The sequence below is a fragment of the Neopsephotus bourkii genome, unplaced genomic scaffold (genome assembly GCF_033783945.1).
Source record: "Neopsephotus bourkii isolate Nb327-2 ecotype Australia unplaced genomic scaffold, CSIRO-AGI_Nbou_v1 NB_275, whole genome shotgun sequence".
Classification (NCBI taxonomy): Eukaryota; Metazoa; Chordata; class Aves; order Psittaciformes; family Psittacidae; genus Neopsephotus; species Neopsephotus bourkii.
In genome coordinates this window covers 2,152,198-2,164,668 of record NW_026900784.1, presented here as the reverse complement: position 1 = coordinate 2,164,668, position 12,471 = coordinate 2,152,198, and the positions used below count along the sequence as shown (strand labels likewise).

Genomic DNA, 12,471 nt, shown 5'->3' with positions numbered 1-12,471 from the left:
AGCAAAAAAAAAAAAAAAACCTGAATAGCTTTTAATACTTTATTTTTTGTTTTATTTTATTTTACGTTTTTGTAAGTTCTACATAATGCCTGTAATTCAAGACAAAACTTGGCTTTTATAGAGCATTCTCCAATATTATTCACAAGTATTCTTCAGAATGAATAATCTGATCAACTGACCAATGACTGGCTGCTGGAGTTAAAATTATGAACAGTATGCTCAGAACTCTGACGAAAAAGACTTTATATTCAATAATTGTCAAAAAAAGGACATATAAACATTTATGTTCTATTTTTACAAAGCTCATTGCTTTATTATTCACAGATATTGTTGTGTAACCTAATGCTGTCTAAAAAACTAAGGAAGAATAAAGACTATCAGTAAGATCTTTGTTCTATAATATGGTTATAATTCTCATGTATCCTAGATGCTCTTGTTCACTGCTATACTCTTCTGGCTGGTATAAACACTTTCTGTTTCTCTGTTTGTAAAAGTCATGTTAGTATATAACATTAGTGCTAATAAGGTTTACAAGGTATGCCAGCAAGAACTATACCAGGCAGAGAAGATCCAGAAAGTGATACTGCTGTGTGACTTCATTAGAAACAGGAATTCTAACCAACACCCTATTCACCATTTCAAATAAGCAAAAAGCTGCATTCCTTGAGGGAAAGTATAATCAGTGAAGCACAATGCCCATTCCATGCTGACGTTCCCAAAACCAGAACTCTGCATTTTGATGCTGTCTGCACACAAATGCAGTTTTATAAAGGTAATTATCACATAAGCCCAAAACGTAGTATATGGCCAGAAAGGACATAATTACTGTGAATTAAAATAGGAAGACACTTTGGAGCTCCATCTTGAAATTCTGGGGAGCTACTTCAACTTGAAAAATTCAAAATATGGAAATGTAGAAAAAACATTATATGTGACATGCTAAGAGGAAATATATTCTGAACAACATTAACTAATTTAAATGTAGCAGGTGTCAGGAGCACCTTGGGGAAAAAATAAGTGGTGGACAAAAAAAGGCTAGAGTAAAAACACAAGTAGGTACAGTTTAAAATGCATTTATATGTGATCTCAATGATATTTTTCCATTAAGAATGTCTTGATGCTTTGCTGAAATGATAATTATTTCATTTAAATAGAGTATCTGAGGATATACTCCAAGACTAAGTAGCCAGTCAGATAGTAAATGGTTAATACTAAATATAGATTCAGTGGACTCCCTTCAGCACAGGAATTGCACCTACTTGACAGTGGTGCATACAAAGAAGAGCTCCACATCAGCAGATTTCACAAAGTCCAAAAAAGAGTTTATACATTTACAGTATTGCATTAATTATTTTATTGAAGTAAGCAACAAAGAATCAAATTTGAAAAGCTTGCCTTGCTTTTACTCCAATCAAAACTCTTGGCAAAACAAAACCAAACCAAACCAAACACACACACACACAAAAAAATAATAAAAACAAACAAACAAACAAAAAACAGCAAAAAAAACCCCAAACCCAAATATTTTAGGAAAGGCCATTAAGTGCTGTTAAGGTCCAAGTTCTGCTCGTGTTGGTTTCTTCTCAACATAATAGATATGTCCACATAACACATTTTTTTGCCCTTCCTGTTCAGAAAAGGTGGTGAGTGAAGTCCCATGATAACATATGCAAGATGGGTGGCATCCTTTTTATTGTTTATTCTGTGTTTCTGTTAGGGGAGGGATATGGCTTAGATTTCGGGGTGGTTGGGGGGAGGGGGGTTGGCTGTGGTTTTGGTTCCATAAAAGTGGAAGAAGCAGAAGATATTGAAATGAGTGAGAAATCGCTTTTTTCTTTGGGGGAATTACTAAACTTGCTTAGTGGACACAACTACAAGGTTCTGGACAGGAAGACAGAGAATGCAGCTGGAAACCTGCAGATTATAAAGACATTGAAAGTCACACTGAGAAAAAGTAAGCAGAAAACTGATACTAGAGATATGATCAAAATTTTAGGGAATAAAGCAACTTAATAGTCATTCAGTTAAGTGGTATTAAGCCTGCAAGTAGGGAATTGGTGGGAAGAACAAAGCAGGTAACAAGAAGCGTGTAAAGAATTTTTTTCTTACTGTTGCCCTTATTTGCTTTGAGTTGTTGCTTGTTTTTTTTTTAATTCAGAAAGATTAATATTTTATTTTTTAATCAAATAACATTTGTGTTTTCTATTTTAAATACTTTTTGGATTGTAATTCACTTCAAAAAATATTACAGGTTTATTAACTTCAAAGATCTGGTTGACTGGAGGACTTGTCAAAGTGAGAGAATGGACATTTTACAACACAGAAGGCAGGAGGTAAAGAATTGCTATAAATTCTTCAAAGTGAGAAAGATTGCTTGATAGTTTAATACCCTTATTTGTTATTGTGATCAATGCCTTATTTGTTATTGTGATTAATGCCTTGTGTGATAGTATAGAATATATACAAGGGGAGGGATTTAGACACATGTAAAAAAATCCTATAATGGAATACAGAACAAGACACTGCACAAATCAGAGAGACAGAAAAATCACACATTTTGCACACACGCATACTACATTTAAATTTTAAAATGCAAATAAATGTTAAGTGCTGTAGGTGGACATTCTTATTCTAAGTAAATATGCATTACATTTACATTAACAATAAGGGACTCCAGCCAATATGAGCTAAACATACTAATTTCAAGGCAGTCAGTTCTCTATAACTCGAAGTTATATCAGTGTGTAATGTGTTAGAATTCTCTAATTCAGATTTAAGACATAGTATTGACACAGATTACTAATAAAATTATCTCTTCATTGTGGTATGAACAGTCTATATGACCATTAGAGCTTATGAACTTAAAATTTAATAGTTACACGGTTTATGAATAATAGCAGCAGTTAATGAATTCAAAAATTATATTATCCCTCAGAACTTTCCCTTGTTAGATAACACAGGAATCCCAATAAGGCTGTGCAGTTTCAAACAGGCTGCATTGGAATCCTTGAAATTATGGACAAATTATAGATTTTATATTATGTACATGACACTTCCGTTGTGTGTCAGACCTCTAGCAAGTACACAGATTGCATCTACCTTGCAAGATCAGTTTTGACAGTAGGCAACGTACTGTACAAACTACATGCCAGATTCAAGAGTTACACTGAAGTACATTTGGGACATATCCATCATCATGTCAGCAGGAAATGATTGGTTGCGTCAGTGACTCACCAAATTATAATCAAATTCATCTGTACTTAGAATAGACTTGTACACACCTCTATTTTGCAGAGGCCAACTCCTTTCAGTAACTTGTTTTACATACTGGAATTAGAGATCTGAGTTTCATTACAGCAGTCCTAGTTTCAGAGCAACATTCCTTGAGAAGTTTTCAAGAGGTTTGTAAGATAATATTGGATGTTAAATCAATACTGAAAGCTTCACAGAATTTACTAAATGCATGCAACTTTAATCCACAAAAATAATTTGGTTCTTGTGCAGCACATACATACTTATTCAAGAGGTATCCAATTCAGCATTTTTATATCACATTTTAATCACAAACTTCTCAAAATACTGAAAAGTATTTCAGAAATTAGTATATACTTTAAATTAAAAATCAGCACTACTAGTGGCATTTATATATTTATATGAATATATTTGGTACCTGTAAGTGATATGTTTGTGTTGCCACTTCTGTCCTGTTAACGCATAGCGTTTCCGACGAATGTTAAATTTGGAGCTACCTCTTGTTTGGTCAGGCACACCACATCGAGGCTTCTTCATCCAGCTACAAGAAACAGCACCACATAGTTAAAGCAACATGAAAGACAAATCATAACCACTGAATCTAATTAATAGAAAGATTGCAATTTTTTAGGTTACGGTTTTATCAAGTTTTTGTCCACATGCAACAATGCCTAACAAAAAGAACAGTTATCTTGTTATCAGATGTATAGTTCGTAGAACTTCCCTGTATCACATGACCTCCAGAAAGCAATTTCTTTGCTGCTATTTTTCCTACTTTTCTTTTGCTATAACCTCTGAACAAAGACTTCACAACTGGATGAGTATTTCACAGCAATAATTTATATAGATTCATTCAAGGTAATTATAATCCATATTACTAGCTTGCTTTCTGAAGGTGAAGATAAAGCATATATACAAAGATTAGTCAAAGCACTACTTCCTAAAATAATTTCTGTATTCTTTAATCCTTCTTTTTTGTCTCATTGTCAGTATATTAAAATAAGTCTCTAAGTCTTTTAATCAGAGAGCCCAGTCAACTGCCAGAATTTTACTTTTTTGCTTCAAGATACTGAAACTACTAATTTTATGATACTCTTAAGTTCTTCTTTCACACTTTTCACACGAGTAGTATCTAATTGCAGCTGTAAGCACTTAGTGGGGATATTTAACTCAAGAATTCTGCTTAAGTATATTCAAATCAAAATCAGGCTTAAAAAGCTCTAAATCACAAACAACAAAAATGACCACTGCAGCAGCACCAGGCTTTCCACAGGACTGCCTGATTCTCACAGTGACATTCAATATTTCATTTTTTTCCCCAACATTTCAAAAAATTTGAGCTTGCCAGCATTCCACATATGTCAAAATTCGGATGATATCTAATTCAAAAGCATAAGTTCAACAGCAGTATCATTGAACTATTTCTCACTTGCAGAGTAAGGATTATTTAGAGTTAAACTGAACAAAACTCAGCTGAAGTTACTATTTTATATGAGCTGAATAGCTGCAGAAGAACTTACCGTCAGGAAGACAGTAAGATTAGACATTGATTGCATAAGACAAAGCTCCTCTGTTACTTTTCCACTTCATTTGACATTATTTCCATCATGCCAAATAATTCCTGATGTAAAAGCTATAGTTTTCCAATGGTATTCACCACAAAAGTAGTCATACCCTATATTCAGGCTTGCATCAACGAATTTTTGACCATTAAGATGGCATTTAAGCCTTGTTTCATAAATAAATAAATATACTCACAGCAGCTGTATGTGTGTATGATGGATGACAGAAAAGTCATTTGAAATGTCATCCCAGAATGTAGAGTCCTTTGAAAACATGCGCAGATAGCAAAAACTCAGAAACACCTTCAACCAGACAACTATCTTTCTTTTTTTTTTTTTCTATTAGATATTCTTAGTTCAATATATACAAAATGAAGAAAACCATCTTGTTTTGTCCAAATGAAAAAAAAAATAAATAAATTGAATATTTACAGTACAAAGGAGGAGTGTGTGTGTATACAAAAAACTACACAATACAAGGAATTACAGAATGATATAATGGTTTATGTTGGAAGGGACCTTAAAGCTCATCTAGTTCCAACCTCCCTGTCATGGGCAGGGACACCTTCCACTACACAAGGTGGATCAAAGCCCCATCCAACCTGGCCTTGAACACTGCCAGGGATGGGGCATTCACAACTTTTCTGGGCAACTTGTGGTGGTGCCTCAGCACCCTCAAAGCGAAGAATTCTTTACCAATGTCTAGTCTGAATCTACCTTATTTCAGTTTAAAGCCATTACCCCTCGTCCTATCCTTATATGCCCTTGTAAAATGAAATAATTGATTTTTCAGTTCTGTACTCAAAGAATTAGATGTGCATTGTAAGTTTTACACCTACTAATACAAGACAAACCATATTGCATACTGAATGGATTTTCAGAGATGAGATAATCCAGAGAAAATCAGCCACACTAATAAATCAGTGTTAAGAGGTTTAACAGTACAGCCAGACTTAACACACTCCATATATGCTGCAGCCATGGATGTTTGTTGTAGCAAAGTATTGCTTAAATGTGTAAGTAGGAGTTAAGCTCACCAGCTTGTCGGAAACCACAAAATTTTAGTGATAGTACCAAGATGGCAGTACATCCCGTTTGCACTGATAAAGACTGATGGAGGTGTCTGCAAAAACTGTCACAGGTGACACATCCATCAAGTTAAAAGTGAGGAAGCCAAAACTTACAAATTTGACTGCCTGAAGACCTGGAGTTCAGTCTCCTGTTTCAAGTAAGAAACAAGTAACTATTTCTGTAATTTCTGGTCAGAATAATTACAAAGTGTGTGTGACACATAAAAGAGCTGGCTATCATTTGTATCTTCATGGAAGACAATCTTCTTTCCCTTGTGTCTGCAAAGACAGTACTGCACAATCTATAGAACTTTACCCCACCAGTATTTGTTGAAACACCCTACAACTTTACTACAGGTTCCTCTGTGTTTTTTTTTTGAAGAAGTGTCAATTCAACAAAGGATGTTAGCAACTTCTGGGATGAAATAATATTAAAAAGTTTCATTTGCTCTAATAAGAAAAGAAACTGAATGAAAGAAGCAGACTTTAGTTATAGATCAAATGGCAGTTGTTTTCTTAGTAAAATGATAGCATCTATACACTCCAGCAAATGAGATTAAAATTGGTTCAGACCTCAGAAAACTTTTAGACATGTTGTCAGTAATATTTTTTTTTGCAGTGCACGTTAGATCAGCATGCAGTTACCATGTATTTTAATGATATATTTAAATTATGCTATTGAAACTGCACACACACATTGCAGAAGATGACATAAATGTAACAAAAGATCACTGTTATCACCTTAAAGTGATATCACTACATCAAAAGAAAGACGCAAGGAATAAAGCAAAACCAAATAACTATTATATTTTGCTGGAAACACTGTATAAAAATGTCAAGGTCTTGTATATATAATGAATCACTTCTAGCTGTATTGTTCCAAGGACAATGACTTCAAAGCAATTGAACTGCCTCCCCCCACAAAGAAAAGTTTAACTTATTTAGCTTAACTGATGGAGATCTATTTTAGTAAGAAGATTTGCTCACTGGCAAACCAGGTGCAGGCAAGTATCAATATTCCAAGTTGTGAATTTGAAAGTTAATTGTCAAAGCTGTCATTGAAATAACCTCTCCAGTTATGTCAAAGGTTCAATAATCTTACAGAAAATAATGTTAGCATAGAATGGCTTAGATTTAGGATTTAATACAAAGAGTGAAGAACAGTAGGTAGCATGGATTCAAAATTCAACATCGTGTTAACTTACTAGAGCTACTGACAGTCCATTTTTAGCAAAACAAAACACAGCCCAAAATAATGTTATGAAATTCAAGCAGTCACAATTTGTTCCTGCATTGATTTTGAAGTGGTATGTATCTATCAAGAACATTATGCTTGATTCCTGATTGGTTTGGATGGGCAAGGAATGTTCCATGTTGTTGTGCTGTCTGGCCCACTAATGTTCTTACATGAAGACTGGGACTGTGGTTCACACACAGTATAAATCCCAAAATAAATCAAACAGAAGCCTTTGTGCAAGTTGTTCGCTAGCTTTCAGAAAATCATCTTCGTATAAAATTTAAGGGAAAATGCAATTTGCAGCTGAAGAGCTGGACCACCACTAGATCTATCACTTAGACCTTAGCTGAGCTAAGTTAGCAGTCAGGATTTTAGAGAAATTATTACATGCTTAGTACCAAGTTCAGTATTTTCTAGCACAGAAATCGGGCAAAATGTTAATAACTTCTGGCACGTACATTTTCTTCTGTTTAACATGTTAAAAATATTTTTTAAGTGTAATTGTTCTCAAAATGACTTGAAGACTTCTGTCCATGCTAATAATTAATGCTCATGAAGTTTGGTTATACTTAGTGTGTAATATGGTCTTCCATCTGTGGGGGAATCGACAAATAAAACACTAATTTCCATTTTCTTCCAAATATAGCTGCTTTTAACAACATGATCAAAATCTTCCATGCTCTTGATTGCTTGTTCAAACTCAATTTTATTTTTTTAAATGTTTTTCATTTTTAAAAGGGTGAATATGGGTAATGAATGTGCCTGTCTTGCATCTGTTTGCTTCTGAACTTGGAGAAATCTTTTATGCAGCAGCCCCTTGAAGTTAATATTTTATCAGTATTCATTAAGGGGGCTTAAATGTGACTAATGCAATCTATCGGTAGAGTATGACACATCAAGTTCCGCTCTTAGCTCCATTAGTGTGAAACTTGAGGAGCTATATATGTCAAGAGAATTAAAACAATTTAGACTCAAAGAAAATCTGAGATCAAACCAAAATAGGCAGCAAAACTGTTCTTCTAGTAGAGCAAGAGCTAAAACTGAACTTCTCAGAGAGAATAAACTTTTGCTGTCTCCTCACTTTCTTAAGCCTTCAGGAAAAAGTTTTGGTGTAACACAATCAAAACACTCAAAGACCCCATCTTTGATTAAACGTTTCCTCTCATTTGCCCTTGATCAAAACTGCTGCTTCATCTGTATTATGTTTTTATTGTTGGTAGGTTCTGATTTTTTTTTTTTTTTTGAAGAGGTATAGTTAAAAAAAAAAAAGTCTAACTTGATGATTTAGTGGATGGAAAAAATATAAACATTTCTTTAAGAAAACTACTGAATGGAATGGTACCCTTAAACTTCTGGTGAGGAGAGTCAAATATTGATTGTAAAATACTATCTTTTAGCCTTGCTACTGATGATGACTTGTCCGCAAGACATTCATTCTCGTTGAATGTTTGCTGAGGGTACAAGACATTATGTATAGGTTTTGAACAAAAACGTTTATGAATACAACAGACCACTGAGTCAACAGTTCAAAATTTATCATTCATGCTTACTTTGTGACTGATAATTAATATATAAACAACAGAGATCCCACATAAATATGATTACATCTTCGTTATGAACCTTGATGTAAACTCGGTTAGAAGCTCATCTCAGCATTAATATAAGCACATTTGCCACTTATTTATAAAGGACGACATTAAAATAAAACAAATGTTTTGTCACTATTGCACAGCTTTAGTCATCATCCTATACACAACCATTCCACCTGTATACCAAGAAGTTTGTAATATACCTCTTTATACTGCAAAACATATTTTGGAAATTAACATGTATAGCGGTTTTAATAAAAGACAACTAACTAGATAACTTATTTAAACTAGTCTTCCTACTCAGCATGTTTGGTTTAGGGATGTGAAAGACCAGGATACCAACAGTGGGTCCATTTTCAGCAGTCTGCTTTTTAATGAATCATTGACTGTGTTTGGTAATATATAAATGAATCACAGAAAATGCTGTGATACCCCATGCAAATGTCAGGACTTTAAGTGGGTTTGTCATTGTCATTATGCTTGTATTCAGAACGTTCCTCATATTTTAACACCACTATATTGAAATCACTTTCTACCATCCTTCCCTATCCCCAGCAATAAGTAAGCATCATGCTTTTCAATCCACTTGAGAAACAAACAAGAAACTATAGCAAAAAAAAAAAAAAATTGAATGATAAGGATTAAGGTGAAGATGAATGCTGTTCATATTTATGCATGCCAAAATATTCATGTAGGTATTATCTTTTTTTCCAGAGCAATAAAGTCCCCACAGGAGACTTTTGATCATGATGCTACAGGACATTAATTTTTTATTAACACCCCTAAAGTTGGTCCCTATCAAGCTCTTACTATAACTTCCTTTAATTGTTTGTCCTTCTGAAGACAAAGAGGCACATCATAATCTCTTCTCAAAACATGCTTGAGAAGCAGGTAAATCCACATGCACAAGATGATAACATATTGTTTCTATGAGGTTCCTGCTGTACTTTTTTATTTTGTAATCCCAGCATTGTAAGTAATTATAACATATTAATCACATAGAAAACAATGGTAAATTATCATGTATTTCTGGTCAAAAGAGAGTATGTAAATTTTCTGTGAGGACGAAAGGGAAAATTATTTCAAACATTTACAAAATACTGCCATAAATTAACTAAAAATAAATAACAATTATCCTTCGTTATACAGTCATACATCCCAAGAATATTCACTAGCGTCAACTGATAGTAACTTGAGGCCTCATTTTAGTTTAATAAGATTTTTTCTTAACATGAATGTAAATGTGACAAGTCTTTAAGAATCAGCTCTGTTTCCAACTTGATTCAACTTTACATAACTCCAAATGTGTAACCAAATGCAGAATTCATCCATCATGAGTTACATGTACCTAAGAATTGCCATGCTAATATGCCTTTATGTGTAAAAGAAAATAATGTATCAAAACGTTTGTAAGACTTAATATCCACCAGATTGTAAAACTGCTGTTTTGGACTGCTGCATACATGGATTCCTTTGTCTCTTACATAGCAGAATGAGACAACTTTGCTGACATGCTGGCCAAAAAGTCCTAAACTAGACTTTTCTAAACTGAAAACATAAACCTCTTCCCTTTGCAATTGAAGTTTTGTTTCATTTTTTTCAACTCACTAGCTAATACTCTAAACAAAGAGATGTTTTTTTATAAACAAAGAGATGGCCTCTGCTTTTCTTTAGATTTTCTTTAGGTACTACGAACAAACTATCTTCCTTTTAGTGAAACATATTTACTCTTACAAAGCTGCCACTAATTTGTCTTTAAAGGCTACTAGTGACAGGTAGAGCACTCTCCCCTCAAGGATCAAATGCTGAAGCTGTATAAAGAGCCCAGTCTCTCCACCCTGCAGATTGAATCCTAGGCATACTTCTGAGCATAGCTCTCTCACAAGGTGTTTACTGATACTGCACTGCATGTTCTGAGGCCTTTTAAATTCCTGAACTGAGGGATGTACAATCAACTCACCTTCCCTCAGGGTAGCCCTAAAATCTGCTTTGCTTTATTGCTTTTCAACGCAATAATGCATGTGCCAGTGAAATAAAATGATTTTTCCAATCCTGCCAGCATTTTGGGTAGTCTCTTCCCTAAACTCTAAATGATAGAAAAATCATTCATGCCAGCTACTTTACCACAAAAGAATAACGAAATATGACACATCGGGTTAGGGCTGGTAAATGGAAAATGACAGGATTTTCCCCACATACACATTAAAAAGCATTTTAGGGAAGTAGTAGAAACATATTTCAATGAAGCAAATGTTGAGTATCTAGTGACAGTACTATTTTGCTACTATTTTATAATTGCTTACTTTTCAAACAAAGTAACTTTTTCTAAAATCATAATTATTCCATTTTACTTGAAGTGGGTCCAACAAGCACTTAAAACCTTAGAATCATAGAATTGTTTAGGTTGGAAAAGGCATTTAAGATCTAGTCCAACCATTAATTTAGCACTGCCAAGTCCACCACTAAGGAGGCTGTGAATGCTCCATCCCTGGCAGTGTTCAAGGCTAGGTTGGACGAGGCCTTGGGTGATATGGTTTAGAGCAAGGTGTCCCTGCCCATGGCAGGGGTGTTGGAACTTGATGATCTTAAGGTCCTTTCTAACCCTAACTATTCTATGATTCTATGATTCTATGTGCCCGAGTGCTACATCCTTATGTTCCACGTCTTTTACATAGCTCCACTTCCCTGGGCAGGTTGTTCCAGTTCTTGACAGCTCTTTCAGAGAAGAATTTTTTTCCTCATATCTAGTCTAAACCTCCCCCCGGCAAAGCCTGAGGCCATTTCCTCTTGTCCTATCACTTGCTCCTTGGGAGAAGAGACCAACACCCACCTCAGTACAACCTCCCTTCAGGTATTTGTAGAGAGCCGTAAGATCCCCCCTGAGCCTTCTCTTCTCCAGATTTAACAACCCCAGTTCCCTCAACCGTTCATCATCACATTTATGCTCCAGGCCCTTCACCAGCTGCGTTGCCCTTCTCTAGACCCGCTCCAGCAACAAAATATCTCTCCTGTAGTGAGGGGCCCAAAACTGAATGCAATATTCAAGGTGCAGCCTCACTAATGTCAAATACAGGGGTATAAACACTTCCCCTGCTGTTTTAATCCCAGATGCATTTTTTTTTACTTGTGCACTAATACTTACTATTATTTTCCCATCACATTTTTAAAATCTGGCATAGTGTAGAGTTGTTTGGAAGTGCCTTTTAATAGCTTTGTTTCACAGTTTCTCTGTGGTCAGTCTGACAATAAGATACTGCTGGCCTTACAAAATTCAGAAGGGCATGCAAAATTATTCCAAATTTACTGCATGCTAAAATGACTATATCTGGTCTTTTCTCACAGGAAATTATCAAACGAATAGGCTAACGGAATGTGCTCAATTTTTTTTTCAGTGAGGATAAGGAAATTTACACTAGACATTTTCCAGTAAGAAAAGACATATCATGAATTCTTGTCGATTTTTAATCGGTTTATCCACTTCCACATTCATAAAATTATGGCCCTTTCTTCAGGTAGCCCTGAAACATTTTCTTTACAAATCACCTGCCCAAAGGCAGACAGCAGTTAGGCAGGTGTCTAACCTGATGCCATGAAATACAGAGGATGTTAAAAAAAAAAAAAAAAGCAAGGAGAAACATTTTAAGTCCCCATCTGAAGCTGCAACGCTATTTGAATATCCCGTTCACCTTGCTCCATGTGTTTTAACGTTTTTACAGTTCTATTTTACCCTGCTTAAAACAGAAAAGTCAAGAGCAGTTCAG

At 34.8% G+C, this 12,471-nt stretch overlaps 1 protein-coding gene across 2 annotated transcripts in view; it reads right to left on the bottom strand.

Annotated features, from left to right (window-relative positions):
* Positions 1–12,471, bottom strand: part of MMP16 (matrix metallopeptidase 16) — a 180,570-nt gene that overhangs the window by 75,588 nt on the left and 92,511 nt on the right. For both annotated transcript variants that reach the window (XM_061346811.1, XM_061346812.1), the window contains one exon: positions 3,671–3,793. In XM_061346811.1, coding sequence (XP_061202795.1) covers positions 3,671–3,793 — 123 coding nt within the window. The remainder of the gene's footprint in view (positions 1–3,670; positions 3,794–12,471) is intronic.